This window comes from Melitaea cinxia, chromosome 6 (assembly GCF_905220565.1).
Source record: "Melitaea cinxia chromosome 6, ilMelCinx1.1, whole genome shotgun sequence".
Lineage (NCBI taxonomy): Eukaryota > Metazoa > Arthropoda > Insecta > Lepidoptera > Nymphalidae > Melitaea > Melitaea cinxia.
In genome coordinates this window covers 890,011-914,579 of record NC_059399.1, presented here as the reverse complement: position 1 = coordinate 914,579, position 24,569 = coordinate 890,011, and the positions used below count along the sequence as shown (strand labels likewise).

At 34.4% G+C, this 24,569-nt stretch overlaps 1 protein-coding gene across 1 annotated transcript; it reads left to right on the top strand.

Moving 5' to 3' along the window:
• The first annotated feature begins 9,576 nt into the window (after positions 1–9,576).
• Positions 9,577–24,519, top strand: LOC123654465. Its single transcript, XM_045590365.1, has 8 exons — positions 9,577–9,638; positions 11,556–11,676; positions 12,364–12,525; positions 17,615–17,714; positions 18,197–18,268; positions 18,654–18,768; positions 23,049–23,149; positions 24,293–24,519. Exons 1-8 carry the CDS (start codon positions 9,577–9,579, stop codon positions 24,517–24,519), a joined length of 960 nt encoding a protein of 319 aa, XP_045446321.1.
• The last annotated feature ends 50 nt before the right edge of the window (positions 24,520–24,569 follow it).

Below are 24,569 nucleotides of genomic sequence, written 5' to 3'. Positions count from 1 at the left end.
TACATAATAAAAATACAATCGAATTGAGAACCTCCTCCTTTTTTGGAAGTCGTTTAAAAATAGGCTATAGTGACCGAATGTGTCTTAAATAATGTATCACTCAGGAACGGCCACATACTAACGTTTTCTATATGTCGGCTTAGAAAAAAGTTTTTCCTTTTTTAGCATGTCCATTTTGATATGATGCGGTCCAATCTCTGCCTTTACAGAAGCTTAAAGAAACCGTAACATAACAAACATTGTGTAGAAAAACTTATTTCTGATTGAATATTTTAATGGTTATACTATCAGTCATCATCATCAGTTCAGCCTATTGCAGTCCACTGCTGGACATAGGCCTGCCTAAGTTCGCGCCAGACATGCCGGTTTTCCACAATCCTCATCCAGCCTACACCGGCAATCTTACGTAGATCGTCGGTCCAACGGGCCGGAGGAAGTCCCACACTGCGTTTGCCAAGACGCGGTGGTTATACTATGAATTTTATTTATTTTTTTTTGAAGTCAAAACATCTTTTTGCGCACCGCACACACATTTTTTCGTCGGTATTAAGTTATAAGCTGATCCGTCACGTTCTGAGGTGAAAAGCTCAATAGCGTGAACTCGAGACCGCTAAGTGTACCAAAAGCCACGATAACCACTGGAGTCTTTATGAATGATTACCGTGATATTTCAAATAAAATTGGGTTGGTTAAAGCGATGTTCAAAATTTTTCATTTCGACAAAAATTAACCAGAAAGCTTAACTTCCTCTGACACAAGCGACAAAATCACCCGAATTTTGACAAATGACGTTGAAATGAGCTTTATCCCAAAGTTTCCGTTGAAATTTATGACAAGCTGTTACATTGTTTTGTTTTTTGGGCGCCTTTTTTCAATAATAAATAATATTATTCTTTATAATTCCTTGACATGTTACAAATTGGATAACTGCTTGTTAAATGAAAAAATATATTATCAAGTTTCCGAATTGTTTCCATATTCCGTTTTCAGTGAAAGACTCGTGTCCTTCGTCTTCTACACTTCACTCTTTACAATCCATTAGATCCACACACCATTTTAAAAAGAACATTCTTAGTTCCTAGGATCACTGAATAATCACACTCTTCGATCAGAAAAAAAAATCTAGTTTTAAAAATACCTTCCCATTTGACAACATTTTATACAAACTCTATTACCGCGCAATCCATTTCATAATGGAATTCTTTACCACTTGCAGCGAGACGTGCATAATCTATTATGTCATTTAAAATTATAAAAGAATATAGTCTTACTTGATAGATGTTTTAGTAAATAGTTAAGTATATGTGTAGGTATGTGTTAGGTATGATGTAATTAGAGACAAGATGAATGTGGAATGAGTAGTGAAAGATTATTTCTGTTAAAAAGGAAAAAAATATTGTTTCGAATTTAATCATATGTAAATATTTGACAATCTAGAAAATAAATACAAAAAGTGGTGACGATGTGTATTATTTGCAAAGCCTTCAACCGCTAACATATGTTTAAGTATATAGTATGTGTGGAAGTATGTATGTAATATTTATAAATTTTCTGGTAAAAGTTTATTTACTTATATTTTATTTGTTTGTTACAACACTTTTACTCTACATTTTGTTAATTTCCTTTACCTAACGTTGCCTGGAAGAGGTTGCTGCTTTAGCAACGAGGTTTCATCTTGCACATTTCACTTCTAAACAATTTTTAGTCTCCATTTGTTTGATTTTTAGTAGAATACTTATTAAGTACTTGTATTGTATTGAGGTACAATGCAAAGAGCAATTCAATAATATTGACTTTTTGTTGCATGTTATACAACTTTAAATCAGAAATTATAATTTTTTGTCGGATTCCCATTCTCTATACGCTTCATCATCATTACAGCCTATACCGTCCACTGCTGGACATAGGCCTCCACAAGTTTACGCCAAAAATTACGTGAACTCATGTGACCGCAGTACTGGCTTTATCGCACCGAAGATGCTGCTGCCCATCTTCGGCCTGTGTATTTCAAAGCCAGCAGTTGGATGGTTATCCCGCCATCGGTCGGCTTTTTAAGTTCCAAGGTGGTAGCGGAACTGTGTTATCCCTTAGTCGCCTCTTACGACACCCACGGGAAGAGAGGGGGTGGCTAAATTCTTTAGTGCCGTAGCCACACAGCACATACGCTTGTATTTATACATTATTATTACTCATCTCTTCTAATTATAATTAACATCTGTGTATAAATCATCGATGCCGTGTGGTCTCGGCCCAGTAGAATAGCACCACCCCATTTCTTCCGGTGGGGGTAGTAAAAGGCGACCGAGAGATAAACCTGGCTCAAAATCATGAGAGTCCTGGAGAAGGAAAACTTCATTTGAAACCCGGAATGGGGTATCCGTCAAGCATTCGTGGCATAGCTCTAAAATGCGAAAGACTCCTACAGCCGAACTGGCTCCACACGTATCGACTCGTCTTTCCTGTAGGCCTAGCCAGTGAGGTCGAGAGGGTGGCGAAGAGCTTAGGCAACTCTGCGTTTTCCTGAATAGTGTCCTAGGTGACACAGTGTCTGTCTGACACTGTCTAAATCGTCTGCAATAGACGTACTAAGGCCAATGATAAATTATCGACTGCTACATGTAATATTGTACTATGATTATTTATAAGTATTTACACTGCCTTTTTCATTTAGAAACATTAAAAAAACAAAGAAACCTTTTCTCTAAATATAAACGGTTATATAATAACACTGTAATCATACGCTTGAGAATTTACTAACACAATATTCTTTCGTTTATATCGCGTATTTATTGCTCCATTGCCTCGACGGGTATAAGCGATCCTGAAATAATTATTTATAAGCGAGGTTCATCGATAAGTAACGAGTATAAAGTGTTTGTTTTTTAACCGACACTAAAAAAGGAGGAGGTTACTCAATTCGACCGTATATATGTATATATGTATGTTCGGAGATAACTCCGTCGTTTGTGAACCGATTTTGATAATTCTTATTTTGTTGTAAAGAAGATATCCCTAGTTTGGTACCATAACAAAGAAACCAGAATCTGATGATGGGATGCCAGAGAAATCTTTTATAAATAAATATCTTTACTTTTTACTGGATGTCCCGTTTTTGATGATTTTTAATTTAATCAAAAGTCGATGTTTATCATGTGGTCACATTTAAATTTCATTGAGATCTGATTACAACTTTTGGAGTAATCTTTGATAATGCGTATTTACTCGAATTTTTTCGTCTTTTCTTCGTTTGCCTGCAAACACAATTATCTTGTATGTGATTCTCTTTTTATATGAAAGCTGGTGCTTGCATTTGGTCCCATTTAAACTGTATCAAGGTCTGACAAATTATTCGCGTATTTAATTGACGGTTTTACCGACTACCTACGTTGTATTACTGGTCGATGTAATTGAAGTCGGCTTATATTTCGTTTACAAGCAAACACAATTATTGTTCATGATTTTGCAAATTACATGGTTTACTAACCTAAGCGTTAAGAAAGCGCAGTGTCGTAAGATTCATTTTAGTTTGGGGGATAAAGTGATTGTTTCCTTTTTTTTGATTGTTTGTTTATTTACGATAATTTAATGACTGTTACAACTTACCACACATTGTATTGTTATCTCACTTTATAACTTATCCTTTTGTAATTTTAGTCTGTTGTTCAAATAGCTTAAAATTGAAATTAATTTGAAAATATGTATTAAATACGGTAATAATAAAATAATCTATCTATAATCATCGTCTCGTCGTCATGTACACATGATAGCGATCTTTAGTCATAGTAGGGAATATATCCGCCGGCCCGCATTTAAGCAGCATGGCGGATTCAGCTGTGATCCTTCTCCTACATGGGGAAAGAGGCCTATGCCCAGTAGTGGGATATCACAGGCTGAAGCGAAACATCGATTGCAAAAGAAAATACAAGCAATCTAAATGTTTGAAATGTTCGATATTGACGTGCTTTCATTCGGTATATGATGTAGTAGTCGTAATAATTAGACTCGAGAAGAGAACATATGATAATAAGATACATTTAATGATGTTTGTTTCATTTATTGTTTGTTTTTCTACAGTAGGATTTTTATAACTTCTATAATATTAAACTTTTATTACTTATTACTTTCCATATCACTATTTTATCGTGAATAGCCTCTATAATCAAAACCGTCTTTTCTACAAATTAATTATTTCACAGACCCATTGATTTACATCCATTAGACCAATATCAAAGTTTTTAGACACTTAAAATCGTAATTAACGTTACTATTGGAACAATAATTACTTACAACTTTATAAACAAGATTTTTTTTATTGATTTTAAGAAATTTGACACGGAAATATTATATTCAATTTCAAAGTGTTGACGAACAATCCTCAGAACAGACTTTACGGACTTATCATGTTTACACAAAATGTAGTTTGGAAGATCGTCAGAATAAAATTCAAGCAGTTCTGTAAGCACAGTACTATTCATGGAATGTATTACTTTTCTACTAACACAAGCTGGTTGATCCAAGTTATTTGGAGTATTGTTATAGCATGCAGTGTCAGTTTGTGCGTTTATCTTAGTGGTATGATTTGGGATAAGTTTGTCGAAAATCCTACGTTTACTGTCGTGAGTATTCATCATTATAATTTATGTATTAACTCTTCAATCGCATTATTTTGAAGAGAAAAACATTCCAATATATATAATGCATAAACTATAGCCTTCTTCGTTAAATAAAAAGTCCAAAAAGAAACACGTTCAAACAAACAAACAAAAATTTTCTCATCATTATAATATTAGTATATACAACTGTTTGTAATGTGCGGGGATCGAAAGTGCAACTGCCAGCACAACAGCCACAAACCGTGACGGTTGCGCCAACGCGTCATGCATATTGCTGTGTCATGCTTTCGGTGGTCTGGGTGTTTTGTGGTATCCCTGCCGTGCCTCAAAGAGCACGTTAAGCTGTCGGTCCCGGTTCACTTACACTTGATAGCGATCATTACTCATAGTAGGGAATATATTCGCCAACCCGCATTAAGTAAATAAGTATAGATAGTAAAATAAAAAAAAGAGAATTAGGCTAGGCTTTAGATTAAGAACCGTCATTTTGAAGTTAAAAAATTATGAAGAAAAATAAAAAATTAGGAAATTATGTCGGTAAACGGTCGAATTTGGAATTTAGATGGATTAGGGTTATTTTGTAACGAAATTATGCCGATAAACGGTAAAATTTTGAGCTTAGGTTCTTAATCTAAAGCCTTACCGAGAATTGAAAAGTAAAATGTACCTCATTAGATTTTCTATGTTTTAGTTATATGACTTATTATCTATATAACGTGTCTATCTACGAGTATACTGTTTGATTGGATGTGTGTCTTTTTTCAGGTAGAGTCAACTCATTATCACGTTGACAACATACCATTTCCTGCAGTGGCTATTTGTGATTCAGAAATGGTTTACGGCCCCAACACATTAAATTTCACACAAATTCTGTAAGTATATCATGTTTCACGTCACTTATTTTTATCTATAGAAATAAAGTTGATTTTATAGTTGTCAAATGACGTCTATAAAGGAGCAGGTACTTATTTTGATAGTTTTTTTTTTTTTGTCTTACTTCATAACTTTTACTGGGTGATGTGATTTTTTTTCGGTGATCGCCGCTTGATCCCATTGAAATTATTTCAATAATCCTCAAAGCCAATAATAACGTAAATTTAAAATACTTGTGGATATTATGTGGTCACGGCAGTAAAGAATATAGCCCACTCTCTTCCCGTAGGTGTCGTAGAGGTGACTAAGGGATAACACAGTTCCACTACCACCTTGGAACTTAAAAAGCTGTCCGATGATGGGATAACCATCAAACTGCTGATTTTGAATATGCACAGGCCGAAGAGGGGCAGCAGCGTCTTCGGTGCGACAAAGCCAGCCCTGCGGTCACCAACCTGCCTGCCCAGCGTGGTGACTATGGGCGATACACGTGAGTTCACGCCATTTTTGGCCCGAATTTGTGGAGGCCTATGTCAAGCAGTGGATAAGCTGAAGTGATGTCGATGTTAATTGAAGTCGGTTTCTTTTTGAACCGACTTCAAAAAAGGAAGAGGTTACTCAATTATTGATTTGATTGAATTTGAGATTATATATATATATATATATATATATATTTAATGTATGTTCGAGGATAACTTCGTCGTTCATTAACCGATTTTGATAATTCTTTTTTTGTTGGAAAGAAAATATCTCAAGTGTGGTACCATGATAAGGAAACCAGGATATGATGATGGGATCCCAGAGAAATCGAGGGAAACCCTCGAAAATCTTAGCGACGACTAGTGCGCTTGTTAATTTTTTTCGTCTACCTACTTTGTATTACTTGTCGATGTAATTGAAGTCGGTTTTTTTCGTTTGCGAGCAAACACAATTATTGAGTTTAAAAACAATTATTTTGACCACACCATGCGAACTGTACAACCATTTTTACATATCCGAATAAAAATAATCTCCTTAGTGCTGGCTATGTATCTATCGGGTGTCACGTAGACATATTGATATACGAGTATATGCCAGCCTAATTATTTTAGATCCAGGAAATTAAAGCGAGAGAAAACGTAAAGTTCAAAGGTCATTCAATTCAAATTATTTATGTTTGCTAAGTTACTATTTAAGTAGCTATTTTATTATTGGAAGAGATTATTTGTCAAATTAGATGGAAAGAAAAATGATAGGCAATGTTCGTTAATACTTACATCCAGAAAAAATATAGTTACAAATTATTTTAGAAAAATATGTATCGGTAACTTATAGTGTGAAAACCGCGCTAATTTAGTGATGCGTGTACCATGTATGCAGGTTCGATACCCGCTCGGGATGGATATTTGTATTTATCTACCCTTGTAAACACGTTAAACTGGCGATTCCAGTTCTTATATACGCCTAGTAACGATCGTTAGTCATAGTATATATCCGCCAACCCGCATTGGAGCAGCGCGATGGATTAAGCTCCGATCGTTCTCTTACATGGAGAAAGAGGCCTATGTCCAGCAGTGGAATTCTACAAGCTGAACCGATTGAATCGATTGAACTTCTTGATAGTGATACCTTTTATGTAGCACATAGACATGGATAATAGTGATAATTTAATCAGGTGGTGTTGTCTGCTCTTCGGTAAAAAATGTAAAAATATCATATTTATTTTAAAATAAACAGAACTTCTGTGAAGAAAATTGTGTATATTTTTATATTTCGCGGTATGTTTGTAGTGGAAATTTCCTGTCAGTAACAGATTATACTTATGAACGGGTACTGATCGAATGATAAATAAAATATAATTGATTTTCTATTACATTACATTTTGTTTTATTAAACATTATACATATTTACAATTCACAATTTATGAACTAAATATTTACAGATAGTTTTGGTATAAATCATGTCCGCGTGGAATTGTGCCAAGAATGCTGGCAGCATTTCCCCGTTGAATCGCTATGCCGATTCTCTGGGCAAAAAATGCACCACCCCTCTTGTCACCAGTGGAGGCAAGAAGGCGAGGAGTTATCTCATTTAAAAAAAATTTAGCACTGCTACTCCAATGTCCAAGTGTTTCGAGTGCAAACGGCAAAAAGATGTAATTTTGTTTTATAAGAATAAAGATTACCTTTTCCCTCAATTATGTCTGTATACAAATAATTTATCAGAAAATTTTGTACATTTAATTATACAGATTTGATGGCATGGCACATGGGTGTAATTATTTGGTAAAAATGAAGACAAGCTCTAGTGTGAACGATAATTGAATTGTTAAATATATAATCGTTATAGTAATTTTACTTACTGAGATGTTCGTGTAAGGTTCTTAAACTATTTCATCGCCATTTTTAAAATTTAGAATCAATGCAGCGGAAGCTTCTAGTATACAAAATATTGAGATTGAAGAGTAAAATTTTTTTCAGGAGATTTCGAGATTACAACGAAACTGAGATATACGATTTTTACGCAAGCTTTACTAAAATAAAAAGTAAGGATTACACGCCAAATGAAAATGTGAAGAAAATGCACTCAGTTCTAGAAGACTTGGGGTATACTTACGAAAAACTAACAGATACAGTATGCCTAATCATTACTTAATAACTTTTGCTTTTTAAATTTTGCTGCTTTCTGCTCCGAGGGTTGCGGGTTCGATTCCCACCCCAAGGGTTGTGGGTTCGATTCCCACCCAAAGTCTGGGTGTAATATAATTATTTATTTATATATTTATATATGTATTATTTATAAATATTTTTATCGAACAAACATGTAGCTATATACCAGTCGGCTGTTACCTATAACACAAGCATTAAGTTGCTTACTTTAGGAACAGACGATCGTGTATTGTGTAGATATTTATTATTAATTATATTTATATCGGTAGCTTATGATAGTATCGAACGGAATATAACACACTTCACAGTAAACTGTACAGCTTGTTTTTCTCTTATTAGTGGTTATTTGTTACTGTAGATTTTTTTTTAATAATTATTTTATATTTCGAATAGAAACCGAAAAAAAATTATATTAATGTCTATCAAACTTTTTTGTGGTAACACAAAATCTAATCTCAAAAATAAATACGAAAGCGTTCGCCTTCGATCAAATGATGAAAGAACCGACGGTAATTGAGAAAATAATTTTTCATTTATAGCTAATTTTTAAAGGCGGCGCCTTCCAATTTAACTCGAAAGATGAAATTGAATTAAGGGCTAAGCTAACGGCTATTGATTCAATATTATGCATGACAATAGTTAAAATCAATTAAGACCTTGAGGTCTTGTCGTATGTCAAATCTATGTCACTAGCAATGTTGCTTTACAATTTTATTCTCATATCTTATACGCAGAGATTATTCAATATAAATTTAACCTGTTTAAAAGGCTTATGAATCAATTTTACACTACTTACAGTATACACATATCTTTGCTATTTGAGATTTAAAACCAAATAGGTTGTTTCACTTTAGTCGGTGAGAAGGCGCGCCCTCATAAATAATAATTAAGAATGTTAGGCACAATGCTCACGCGCTCTATGCGATTTTACTTGACGCTTTTTTCGTCGATCTACGTTGTTTTATACCGCATAACTTTCTACTGGATATATCGATTTTGATAATTCTTTTTTTGTTGGAAAGGGGATATCCCTAGTTTAGTACCATGCTAAGGAAACTAGGATTTGATGATGGGATCCTAGAGAAATCGAGGGAAACTCTCGAAAATCCGTAATAACTTTTTACTGGGTGAACCGATTTTGATAATTTTTAATTTAATCGAAAGCTGATGTTTATCATATGGTCACATATAAATTTTATCGAGATCTGAAAACTACTTTTTGAGTAATCTTTGATAACGCGTAGTTACTTGACTATTTTTTCGTCGATCTACGTTGTATTACTCGTCGATGTAATTGAAGTCGGTTTTTTTTTCGTTTGCGAGCAAACACAATTATTTTAATATCTTCTTATACCTACTGTTATTATTTTCAGCTCAAGAAACCGTGTGACGTTTTGGTCAAGGAGTGCGTTTGGAGATCTCATCTAGTAGACTGTTCTAAAATGTTCAGACACGTTTTCACTATAATGGGATACTGCTGTCAGTTTGATGTCCAATATTTCAGGTAATACTTACACTAGATTTTACATCAGGTAAAATTTACATCTTCATTAAATGTTAGATCATTTCTATTCATCGTAGGTATACAGAGCAGGTGAAGAGATTAATACAATTTTAATTAAATTGAGAGATTCTTGTAGCTTATTGTAGTAGTAGGAACATAATATTAAAAAATATGAGTGGTCTTTACAAGAAAACTATGTGAAGTGGGGCGAAACCTTATCAGATACTTATCGGTTGGATTGCGGGGTGAGGCAGGGGGGTATAACCTCACCTAAGCTTTTCAATCTGTATGTAAATGAGCTAATTGTGGGACTCAGCAGCAGACGTGTTGGATGCTGGATTGATGGAATTTGCCTAAATAATCTTAGTTACGCAGATGACATGGTGCTGCTGGGTCCGTCGGCTGGCTCTATTAGGACGCTATTAAAAATTTGTGACGAATACGCGGTAAAACATGGCCTGACGTACAATGTAAATAAAAGTGAGTACATGGTTTTTGTGGTCCGCGGAGGGGTAATTGACTACGAGTCAGTGTTAAAACTAAACGATGTTCAACTAAGACGGGTAAAACTTTTTAAATATCTAGCTCATTACATTTCCGAGGATCTCAGGGATCATGCTGACATAGAACGTGAACGAAGGGCACTTGCCGCCAGATGTAATATGCTGGCCCACAGGTTTGCTCGCTGTAACAACGATGCTAAAATAACATTGTTTAAAGCATATTGTCAAACTTTTTATACGTGTGCCCTGTGGACCAGGTATAGTAAAAAATCGCTGGACGCACTTAGAGTGCAATATAACAATGGTTTTAGGATTTTGTTGGGACTGAGACGCTTCTGTAGTGCGTCTGCAATGTTTACTGAAGCGAATACTGACTCCTTTTTCGCAATCTTGAGGAAACGGACCGCCTCTCTATTAAACAGAATGCGGCTCAGTTCTAACAAAATTCTGAAAATGTTCAGTGCTAAGCTTGCTGAGCCTATGCTTCAGCACTTTGTTGGCGTAGTGGTGAGGCAAGAGAGGTTAAGCAAGTGAATTGGTAAATTGTTAATTTTAATTTTAATTTAAGTGCACTAACGTAGTTGGAAGTTACTAATGTTACTAACAAGTGGACTGTAAGTCTTAATTAAATAAAATTATTATTATTATTATTATTTACTAGTACTTAAACTTTAGGTGGACTTGTATTCCTTGGAGGTGTGACACCATTTCAATTGTATTCAATTTTCTTATATCTTCTAAATTTAAAATTTACTAAACAAGACTGGGTATTCAAGCAGTGTGCATATGAGCAGTAAAATCTACTGAACGAATGACCTCGTAACGTTTTTGTTATCACGTCATCAACCGATAGATGGCGTTACGACATTTTCTAGTAACGCCATCTCAATCATCATCATCGACAGATGGCGCTATTTGATTCGTTTATTTACCATTTGATATGGTAATAATGTTTTTCTTAGACTAGTAAGACTTTTTTGTGCCGTTAGACAGTCGATATGTAATCTCCAGTCGTGTGTCGGAGCTGATACACACACTTTATTAGATGTATACATAATTTGTTGTCTGGTACAATTGATATACTATTATTAATTCGCTTAAGCATTTTTTTTTAATTTAAAATTTCAACAAATTTTTATTGTTATACTAGCTGACCCCATAAGCGTTGTTTTGCCATATATGCTATTAGCCCCCTTAATACCCCCCCCAGGAACCCCCTAACTTAGGGGTATGTAAAATAGATGTTGGCCGATTCTCAGACCTACCCGATATGCACACAAAATTTAATAAAAAATTGTCCACCCGGTTTGGAGGTGTATTTTAACTAATATTACGACACGAGAATTTTGGATAAGATAACTAACTACTGTCTATAAAAAATAAATATTTATGAACTAATTAATTTTTATAACAGAGAACAAGCAGGTATGGGTATCAACTTACGAACCGGTACCGAAGTATCAGAAGCAATGGATATAATTGTAAACAGTCAGAGAACGCTTTTTAATGGAAGTGTTGAAGATAGCTATGAATTTGTAAGTACAGACTTAATTTAATCACACTAAAAAAATATTTAAATTACATACAACTTAGCTTGACGAAAAAAATTAACAAATGCACTATTCGCCACTACGATTTTCGAAGGTTCCACTTGATTTCTTTGGGATACTATAAAAAATCCTAGTTCCCTAATCATGGTACTCTTGGGACATTCCCTTTCCAACAAAAAAAGAATAATAATAATTGTGTTTGCTCGCAAACGAAAAAAACCGACTTCAATTACGTCGACAAGTAATACAACGTAAGTAGACGAAAATAATTAACAAACGCACTAGTCGTCACTACGATTTTTGAGGGTTTCCTTCGATTTCCCTGGGATTCCATCATGAGATCCTGGTTTCCTTATCATGGTTCCGCACTTAAGATATCTTCTTTCCAACAAAAAAAGAATTATCAAAATCGGTTCATAAACGACGAAGTTATCCGCAACACATAATATATATATATATATATATTATATACGGTCGAATTGAGTAACCTCCTCGTTAAAAAGCATCGAACCCAAACTGACTATAGGCCAGCTGATTCGTTCATCAAATGTTTTGCTCAGATAATATGAATTGCAAAAATAAGGAGTAATATTTTATTAAGCTTGTAATTTAAATATTACTCATAAGACACATGTAATAGTTAAAAACATTGTTATTTATATTATGTTACAGCTATATGTCTTTGACAAGCAAGATAACCTAACACTATTAAACAGACCAATTACTCTGCCTCCGCTTACGTATTTTGACGTCACGGTGAACGTATGGGCGATCGACTCATCCAGCGATGTGAAAGCTCTGTCCTTAGATAACCGAAAATGTTTTCTACCCTCTGTAAGTATATCGATACCTCGGGGCTCAAAGGGCGTAAGCACCAAAACTCGATTTTACAGGAGAGCCAAAAAACAAAAAACAAAAAAATATTTTCGACATAACTTTCTCAATTATTGTCCTAAATAAACCATTCTAGGACCAAAAGTTTTTTTTTTTTTTTTTGATGCAGAACTTTGTATAATTATATTTCAAATAAATTTAAAAGTAACAAAAATAGCTTGTCTATACGCCTCGGAAAATCGAATGATTGGGGCGTTTACGCCCGAAAAATCAATGGATATTTGATTAGTGATGGTTGTAACCGTATTTAAGTGTATAATCTATGGTTGCAACGGTCAATTTTCTCACTATTTCTATCAGTTTGTAGACAGCTGCTTTGTTTTCTTCATTTAGGTAATCGATTTAAGTGCAATTTTTATGAACTTTATTAACTTTTGTATATAATTATGTACTTTATTAACCTTTTTATAGATTTTATTACCATTTATCGACTCAGATAACTAATTAATTATACAAATACCTAATTATTAATTTTATCTATACTTAATAGCCTAACCTATCTAAAACCTATTCCAAAACTCATTTATTATAAAAAAAATGATAAATAAAATTCACTTGTTATTGAAAATATTGTTTATTAAACAAAGTAAGAAAAAGACTCTTATTTTTATATAATTTCAGTTGTAACGAAACATCTTATTAACGTAAAGCAGAATGAACGATTAAAACTAAATTGTACTGAAATGGCAAGTACTTAGGTATCGCTACAAAATTTTGCGCTAATGTCTAATCTTCTGTTTAAAATGTATAGAAAATACAAGGAACTCTTGAGATCAATTATATATTATTTATGAAGTATTTTGGTAAAAGTTATTAGGTAATCTTAAGTATTGCTACCTACTAAAATAGCAGACTCATTAAAATTTGACCATCCTTGAATAACGAATGTTTGACAAACATATTGATTATAAACAAATAATCTGTGAGGCTAATAAAACAACTGCTACTATTAAAAATCTATCTTACAATGAGAAAAATAAGTGCATAAACAAAATAAATTTCTGAATAGGATTCAGGGACAATGATAAATTCAATAATTTTTGCGTCACCTGCGTTACATATTATTTAAACAATTTTAGTCAATAATAGACTGTGGAACCATTAACATTACACATACATTTAATAAAATGACCAAAACTTAGGTACCTGCACTTACAAAACTAGAAATATTAAATTTGGTTAAAAATATTATCACACTATAACGTTTAACTTAAACATTAATGACCCTTAATCAAGAAATCACAATCACAAGCAAAGCTCTCGCAATCACATAATATATAGGTAGATATGGTTGACCAATTAAGGGATAATTGTTAGACGTATGTGTCATTTTATTTTAGAGTACATAAATGTTTAAGGGTGTATCTGGTAAGTTGATTCTTTAGAAATGGTTATGTTCGGGCTTAAGCACCACGTAAGAATATTCGTACCATCTACGGTGTCGTTTACTCCCATCACGTTTATGATTATTAACAATGATTGCTGTTACGACACAAAAACTGAAAAAATATGTTTTATTTTTTACAAAAAATAGGTCACTTTTTGGCAAATAGGAAGACTTTAAATATACAGATCGATAGAGGAGAAAAAAATAAGTAAGGCTGCATTAAAAAGTCAATTTCGCCAAAATGGCGGTTACGCCCTTTGAGCCCCGAGGTATCGATATAATACAAACTGGCTTGCTACCGAACTGGATTTATAGAAATTTTGAATCGGATGTTGCTTCCCTTTTACCCATAAATACAATTTTAATTTGTAAAACGACAACTCGAAGGTGGTTTTAAAGCCTTTTTTACTTTGATTATGATTTTACCGTCTGATAACAGTGAATTGTCTTTTATTCCTTACATGTGTGAATACTCCTTAGATCTCGATTAGGCTGTGTGGTTACAGCGGTAAGAATATAGCCACACCCTCTCTTCCCGTAATAAGAGGCGACTAAGGGATAACACACTTCCACTACCACCTTGGAACTTAAAAAGCCGACCGGATGGTGGGATAACTATCCAACTGCTGGCTTTGAATTACACAGGCCGAAGACGGACAGCATCATTTTCGGTGCAACAAAGCCACACCCACCACCAATATCGCATATCAGTCACCAACCCGCCTGCCCAGCGTGATGACTATGGGCAAAACACATGAGTTTACGTTATTTTTGGCGTAAACTTGTGGAGGCCTATGTCCAGCAGTGGACTGTATAGGCTGTAATGATGATTAAAAATCCAAGTTAAAATCAAGATTCTTAAAGTGCAAATATATCGCAAAAGCTTAAAATAAGTGAAGTCGTCAAGGTTACAATAAATAAATATGAAAATGCTACAAGTATCGCAAACTCTTTCATCTTCGGTAAGAAACCTGTCACTTGTTCAATATTCAACATTACATGTTTCCTTTACTCCGTATTTGTAGGTGATCTGAACTAGAGACGAACTTCACCCATCTGTTTAATGGATGAAAACTATTTTATATTCATTTACAGTGTGAACGCTTCAGCCTGTAATATCCCACTACTGGGCATAGGCCTCTTTCCCCATGTAGGAGAAGGATCAGAGCTTAATCCACCAAGCTGCTCCAATGCGGGTTGGCGGATGTATTCCCTACTATGAGTAACGATCGCTATCAGCAGGCCTAGCATGCGCGCCACGACAAAATTTTGTCTACCCCTTTTCTCGTATTATCTCTCTATGTCTACAGTAGCTAACATGCGTGCACGCGATACTCTTCTCGTTACGTCAATAGAAGAGATAATCATTAAATTTTAGTGATCTGTGATATTTATCTCTACGGAAGCTAACATGACATCGTAATTTTGTCGAATTTTGTCGTTTTAGGAAGAGAAACTTCTCGTTTTCAATATTATCGACGAGAAAGACGATAAATAAAAAATAAATAAAACCGGGTGCCAATTTTTTGTATACCATGGCGTTTCCCTATTATAATTATATAATTTCGGTATACGAAGAGCGGGAAATGCGAAAAGTCGAGTGAAGTGTGCCATATAATGACACAAAAAACGTATTTGCGCCCTGTTGCTTCTTATTCTAAATAATAATAATAATAATACTTTATTTCAGACCAAAGTATAAGTCCATATTGGGTTAGTACAACAAGACAAGACAACATTCAGAATAAAAAACAAAACAAAACTATATTAAAAAAATCAGTAACTAAAAATAAAATTAAATAGAATAAAAGTAAAATCAATAATCAAAAAAAAAAAATCAAAAATTCAAAAAATTTTAAAAATTAAAAAAAAAAAAAACAAAACAATGCGTGATAGAATTACAATTATCTAATGTGCGACAAGATATAAAGCACAACACGAGCATATTGTTGTACATATATAATTAAATTCATTTACTTACGCCGTTTTATTTTCCATATTAGATTTTTTAAATTAGATATACACTTTTTATCTTAGCCAAAAGGCCGAGAACATTGTTAAATAAAACATGTGTCACTCGTTTGAAATTATACAAACGTTGGCTCATCCCGGTTTGTAACGATTGGTCAATAACCTTGTAAATTCAACTTTACGACATAAGAAATAAGAATGATATTCAGTTGTGATTATGGTTGATAATGTTTCTCTACTCGACAAGGCGAAGTCTTCGGAAGAGAATTTTGTCTCTCGTAGTGCGCATGTTAGGGTAATCGAGAAAATACTCGATGTAGACATTATCTCTCTCTCTCGTCAAGAGATATCTCGTTGTATGCATGCTAGGCCGGCAGGTGTACATGGTAACAAGCGGCACCGACGGCTTAACGTGCTCTCCGAGGCACGGTGAGGAGACCCACAAGCACTGCACAAACACCCAGATCACGGCAAATACCTGTATGACCAATACAAATGTTCGTCATGTGTGGGGATCGAACCCGAAACCTCCAGCGCAACAGGTACAATCCATGGCTGTAACCGTTGCGCCAACGCGGCGTCATTAACAGCGTTATTAACAGTGTGAAGCCTGTAGAATAACTACTAGGTTAGCAAGTATAAACAGGTATATTAATATATATTGATACTAGCTACTTTCACCCACATGTTTGATAAATAAATCAGAATGAGCTCAGCTTCATCGCGAATACTTTCACATAGGATTGCCAGCTAAAAGGCTAGTTTGAATGGCAGTTGCCAAAAATAATATAGCCTGGCCAGGAATTTTCAGGGAGCCCCTTTGCGGTTTATCTTTAACATACTAAAGTGGATATAAAATTATTTTATCCATTACACAGATGTATAAAGAACATGTAGACATGATGAAATGAAACTCCTTGATTCAGAACGACCTCACTTTATTAAATCCTGCACTAAAATAATTACTTATTACACTTGCATTGGCTTTTTGGGCATTTTCTAACATCTTCCGATCTTTTTAATAAAAAAATAGTAACAACACTCCCCGCCGCACTCGATTCCCATTGGTTGTCACCAGTGAACAGAAAAGTGAGACCGCACGAGAAATAAATCGAACTACTAAACAATTTAGACATTATTAAAAAATATCCTAGATTTAAAATCACAACACTAGTTGAGATGTTTAGACAATATTATTCAATAGACGTACTCGTATGACACGTCTTCAATAGTCAAATAAGATTGGCTTTCTACGAGGCACCTTGTGCAATATATACTCGTAATAGTAAAATTGATATTGCATTTTTCAGCGGATCTCGTCCTTGTAATAAATTGGAGTTATTGCTTCGATTACTTAGTAATTTTTAACGTTTTAATTGTACTGCAGTGATACATCATATATTGTTGCCAAAGGTAGACAAAGTCTTTATTGAGAAGATCAGGTATAAGGAGGTTCTGGTAGACGGGAAAAACGGATACACATAATTATCTTATTGTTATTATAGTATTATTATGATCTTCTTTTAAATTTTATTAATGCAAATATTTGCTGATATATTGCAAATGACGCAACTTAAACTTTATTTCATTACCCTCACGCGAGGTTATTCAACTTTTCATTTTAGTCAGTTTATTCGGCAGATGATTAAGAGTACTATTTTTTTGTTCCAGGATAATGAAGTTAACGCAAATTCATACCAAGGTTGCATGACAGTACTGATGATGAGGAAAGTAATTGGACACTGCCGTTGTATACCTTTCAATTATGATCGTAAGTTTTTTAATATTAATTAGGTTTAGTGGCGTCGTTTTTTTGTCGTAGCCCTACTATCGATTTCACTATTGTCAAATAGAGTGGAGATTCTATTCTTCAGCCTGTAAGATCCCACTTCAGGCCAAAGGCCTCTATCTACATATAGGAGTAAGATCGGAGCTTAATCCACCACACCGCTTCACTGCGGTTTTCGGGTATATTCCCCACTATGAGTAACGGTCACTATCTCGTATACAAAACTCGGAGGCATTTTGGGGGATCCAGAAAGACAAAACTCAGAAAGACCGAAATAGAAAGTAGAAGTCTCCTCGTAGACAGACCGAATTTAATTATTTGTACAAATACGCTAATTTGAGGAAGGAATCAGAATTTTTTTTTTAACTTTAATTACAATCTTCATGCCGATAATAAATGGTTTGACATTTGATCGTAATTTTATGGCTGTATCTTTGCTTAAATTGTACCGCATTTGTTTCTAGCGAAAGAGCTCAAAGTCGAAGATTTTCGCCAATGTTCGTGGGAACGACTAAAGTGCATTTATAAGATGATAGGTAAATGTTATTGAAATCATAAAATAGATTAACTTATGATATATTTTATACAATTGTATATCATAGAATAATAACAAATAACATCATAAAATAGATTTATACAACGTGTAATAAAACTGGCGTCTTTCCGTTTAGGGGCTTATAGTCCCACATGTAGGCACACATAGCCGAAATTATAAGGGAAAAATCGCTACACTAATAAATTACAGCTCGTTACTAAGTAACTTCAAATCGACACATTTGAAAAAATACTTTGTGAAGAAATGGGTGTGTATCTTTTTTGTCCCTAATCGGAAGGACGCCAATTTAACAACACGTTTTATATAAGATATTGATGATAAAATCTCTTTCTTAAAATTTCTTCTACTTTCATTTATTTTTTCAGATCAGGTTCAGAACGACATTCGGAACATAATATTGGAGCATGAGTGTTACCAGCGATGTGACTATGTGCAGTTCGACACTGAGGCGGAGTACATCAAATTGGACCGAATTCCTATGTACGTAATTATAATGTATACTGGCGGACCCGTTAGACATTGTACTGTCTGGAATAGCACCTTCATATTAAATTTGACATACCAATAGCAGCGCCAACTACCGGGTCCAATTGTAATTTCAAATCATTCATAAACTCTTTGAAATGTATACACGAAATTTCAATCAAATAGGTCCGCCGTTTCAGGGAAGTTAGGTGAAAAACACATACGAAACTAAGATTATATATATTAAGATTTATTACAAATAAAAGGATTAATTGAGCTTGTCGTTTAATAACGTTTCATAAGAATTTGTTCTATGGTTTTTTTTAGAAAATTTGTTCGGGTCTAAACTAAATTGTTGTAAGATTAGTTTTCGCTTCCCACTATTTATTTTGTTAGGTTAACTTTAATATGTATTAGTTTTATGATTATAAATTTTGGCGGTACAATATTTTTAATTAACGTGATTGAACAGAAAAATGGTTCTAATGATTTTGATAAGATTTTCAATTAAGATTTTAAGGTTTGCAAAAATCAAAACGACATTAGAGGTCTCTAATACCTAAAAAAATCGTTCTTTTTTTTTTTGTTCTTCTAAATCTTAAACCACCGTTGTACATTTTTTGAGATGCGGTTACCAATTTGTGGCCATAGAGATATATTGTTTGATATAAAAAGTATCTTAACCATATAATTAATATATCTTAACTAAACATCTTGCTCAAAATCTGGAGCAACCCGACTGGGAAAGTACCTCAACCCTATAGAAGATAATACTGTTTCTACGTAGTGTTGTGTTCCTGTGGTGAGTAAATATCCAGAGCTTCTGAGGAGGGTCTGGGGTTAGTTCGGCTTTGGGCTGCTTAAAATCAGCTTTTTTGCCAACCTAGTCGAATAAAAAAAGCATGTCAGTCCTGTATCAATTTAAACAGTATATGAATATGTCCATACATCAACTGAGTTGCCCAAGTCTTTTGTTGTATGAAGGTAAGGGTTCAAACTTAATCCGCTAAACTATTTGACTACAGGGTTGTGAATAAGTATACAAGTATGTCTCGTATGTGACTAATTTTTTTTCCGAAACAACACTAATGGAGTTGACCTTTATCACAAAACCTAATTTTAATTTCAAAGACGAAAGCATTAGAAACCCTAGACAAAATTGTCGTCAATTTATGATTATCGACTGAACAATCTCGCTCCTTATCTAATCCATGCTTCCAGTTTGAAAAATTTGTATGGCATCATTCAGTTACCTTATATTTTTATAAACCAAATTTATACTAGTACTACATTGAAAGAAACTTTTTTTTTCATACAACTAGACCGGTAATCAGTCTCATGATTGGTTGCTAAGTGGTTACGGCACTATATAATGTAGCCACCCTCTCTCATCTCGTGGGTGTCGTGAAAGGCGACTTTTAGATTACAAAATTTCACTATCACCTTGGAACTGTTGAAGCTGACCGATGGTGGGATAACTATCTGATTATGCTGGTTTTCAAATAGACCAGCAGCATCTTCGGTGCAATAAAGCTAGTCCTGTGGTCATCAACCCTGCCCAGCCTGGTGACTTTATGTAAAATGCAGCAGAAATTTCGGCCCTAAGTTGCAGGCAGTCCTACTATTCCCGACTACGCAGTGGTCGCAGTAACGGTGGCGTGGAGGGTACTAGGAATTACCTGGTTACGAGAGGCTGCCACCCTACACTATACCTGGCAACATTTAATGGATGCACAATACGTCTGGACCAACACCTCACCGAACTTTACGTAGGGGTAAGGCACATTAAACGGAGTCTGAAGTCCGAAGGAGGACACATTACTCTTTAAAACTTTAACAGACTAAATGTCCTGTTCAAAATCTGGAGCAGACTGAAAAAGGAAGAACCTCGACCTTACAGAAGATCACAGAAAAATATCACTGCTATCAAGCACTCTTGTATTCCTGTGGGGTGTAAGATGAGCAGAGCTCCTGGGGAGATTCAGCGACGAGCTTTCTATGCTTCTGATTTTCCAAGCACCTATAAGAAATATGTTCAGCCCTGCCCTACCTTAGCGAGAGACTTCTAAGCATCTTTCTGATCACTAAAAACACGAGAGAATGATTGAAATAATGTGATCCCTGTCAGCTACTCTTCATTTCAATCACAAGCTTTTGTGCAAATTTTGTTTTTACGACATTGTAGTCGAATAATACAACGATTTTTTATGCTCTAAATTTACTTTATTAAGATGTTTCTTTGAATGAAAACGATTCGTCATTCAAAGCAAAAATGAAATATAATTCATTTTATCACAATGGTCGCTATGAATAGGATAAATTCTATCATGAGATAGATTTTCGTCACTAAAAGTATTATAAAGGACAAAGCCTCGACCCTCATGAACACTCATACTACTATTCCGTTAAATGTCGGTGTATTTTGACGAAATTTAAATTTAAATGTTCCATTTGACAAAAGTGTGGATTAACTCTTCACAGCTGTCAAATCGACGCCATTTTTAGATTCTTTTTAGGGTAAACCTTATTTCCGTTCTAAGTTAAATTTAACACAATAAGCGAAAACTGATTGTGTTAAATTTATTTGTGGACACAGTTTTGGTTTATTTTTTATGTTTGTAAATTTAATTGTATGTGTTTATTTTTAGCGGTTCGAGTTCCTTAACAATAAAAAAAAAAGACTAAGAACATTTTTTTTTATTTCAAATAATCGATTGATTCGCAGTTAAATATTTAAGAATTTAATTGAAATTTTAGCTAGATTTTTTCTTACAAGCTCATTCTCCAACGAATGTAAATGAAATCTTGATACTACGTTATCCTATCACGTTCACTATCCCATTTGCCCTTCGAATATGTCTTAAAGCAAATATAATGGAGTCAATTTGACTGCTTACATTTGAAGAACTATTTTATTTTTTTTTGACGATTCGTTAGCGCAGTGTTCACGATCAGGCTGTCTCGGGACTGTTGCGCGGGCAGTCACGGGTTCGATCACCGCACATGGCAAACGTTTGTATTGTTCATACAGATATTTGTTATGGTCTGGGCGTTTATGCTTGTGTATTAAAAATAAAGGTTTGAGCAACTTTAAACAAGAAATATGTTTTCATACATAAAGTCAAGTCTTGTTTTATCCCATTAGAGAAACTTCAAAAAATACTGAAATAAATGTTAATGTTTTTGTCATCAGAAGGCCAAGGATAAAGTTTCATACTTTTAATTCCTGGAACGGCGCACTTCCATATTAACCTGTATACTAATCATCAATATACATAATATGTATATAGCAACATTAGTTATGCAACTTAGGCCTTAATTGCCGCGTGGTGTCGGTCGAGTAGAATAGCACCACCCCCTTTCTTCCCATGGGGGTCGTAAAAGGCGACCAAGGGATCAACCTGGCTCAAAATTATCAGGGTCCTGAAGAAGAAAAACTTCATTTGAAACCCGGAATGGGGTCTCCGTCAAGCATTCTTGGTATAGCTCTAAAATGTGAAAGACTCCTGCAGCTGAACTGGCTCCACACGTATCGACTCGTCGTTCCTGTTGGCCTAGCCAGTGAGGTCGAGAGGGTGTCGCAGAGCTTAGGCAAGTCTGCGTTTTCCTGAAGAGTCTCCTAGGCGACACAGTGTCTGTCTGACACTGTCTATATCGTCTGCAATAGACGGACTAAGGCCAATGATGATGATGATAGGCCTTAACACTTGCTCATTTTGAATCAGTGTCCCGAAAAAAACAAAGTTTCACATCTCTAGTATTGAAACAATCGAACGTATTTCTGCAAAATCTTCAATCCCTAGGTTACTCATTAGGGATAGAATTCTCAAAAACGCTGATATACTTATCTTTTTATTTTTGATGACAAATCCTTATCATGAAGCTTAATACTTTTAACAACAAAAATGGTGAAAACATACAAATTTTTAGGTTAGGTGAGGTAAATGCGATCTTTCTCGCTTAAATCCCGATTACCCAAAAATACCGCGATTAAAAGTATTCTGTTTGTTGCTCCACAGCCTCCTCAACCCTTTGGTGAAAGTCTGACAAATAGAAAAAAGTGAGACAGACAAACAGACTGACAAAAATTTAAAAATCGTTTTAGTATCGTCTAAATATCTATATGCACTTAACAAAAAAGACAGATTATATTATAAAATATTATTTATATGTGATATAGATTCATAATTTTATTACATTTATGTATGTGCAGATTCACAATTTCATTAAATTTATATAATTTTTGATAAAAGTTGAAAGAATTAATTTGTTTCATTTCTGTAATTATGTTTTAGTGGAACAGCGGAGCGTAACACCCGTGTAACTGTGCATTTCGCTGATAACACTTGCCTCAAGTATAAACGGGAAGTTTTATATACTTGGGATCAAATGCTTGGTGAGTTTAATTAAATTTATAGGATTGCTTGATTACGTGAAAATTGTTTACGTAGCGTTCGACCAGATATCTTCTACTCGTTTCGTGAACAATTTAATCATTAAATTAGAAACAAATCAAAGAAAAATAAAACAGAAAACGAGTGTTCTATAGACCACACGACTGTAATAAAAATTTTGCACAATAGGCCTGCACTGTGTCTTAGATGTATGAAACGTAACTGGTTATAAGAGAAAGAGAAAAAAAGGTGTGCTCGCACTGTGCTCTCTCTCTATCTTGCTCCGTTCGCCTCGCTCGATCACACTTTTCTTTTGGTTACCGTAGCTTGTAGATGTCTGTAATACCAGAAGCATAGCAAGCGTGTTGCTCACCCTATCCCCAGTTTGCCCCAGAAGCTCTGGTCACCTTACTGACCACAGAAACAAAACACTGCTTGGAAGCAGTATTATTTAGCTGTGATCTTCTGCAAGGTTGACGTACATCTCCAGTCGGGCTACTTCAAAGTTGTAGTAATATGTTAATTCAATAGTGATAAAGTAGCCACATTATATTTATCATTATTAATTTTAACTTTGAACTTAGTATTATATAATTTAAGTTCTATAAAATTATCTACATATTTTCTAAGATAACTAACTGTGTTTGCTGGCAAACTAAAAAAAAAAAAACAACTTCAATTATATCGACAAGTAATACAACGTAGGTAGACGAAAAATTAGTCAAGTAAATACGCATTATCAAAGATTACTCCAAACGTTGTGATCAGATCTCGATGAAATTTAAATGTTACCACATGGTAAATATCGGATTTTGATTAAATTAAAAATCATCAAAATCGGTACACTTAGTAAAAAGTTATGAAGATTTTCGAGGGTCCCTCGATTTCTCTGGGATCCCATCATCAGATCCTGGTTTCCTTATCATGGTACCACACTTAGGATATCTTTTTTCCAACAAAAAAATTATTATCAAAATCGAGTTATAAACGACGAAGTTATCCCCGAACATACATAATGTATATATATACGGTCGAATTGAGTAACCTCCTCCTTTTTTGAAGTCGCTTAAAAACAATCTTGACTTTTTTTTTCCAGCAGTAACAATAATATCTACAAAGAGATTTTAAATATTTTTTCCTTTCAGCGAATCTCGGCGGTATCTTCGGTCTCTGCCTCGGTGGTTCTATTATAAGCGTTATAGAACTAATTTGGTTCGTACTTGGACTATTGTTTACGTTTTGTGGTTTTAAGAATAAGGTGGCGGAAAAAAAGGACACCAAAATGGTTTTTACGTTGTCGAAAAAGAACTTCACAAACACACCATCGAAATTTGAAACGAAGAAAATTGGACGATATCCTTTTTTGAAATGAATTTAAACCATAAACGTATATGAATAAAATGGGATATATAAATTGATACG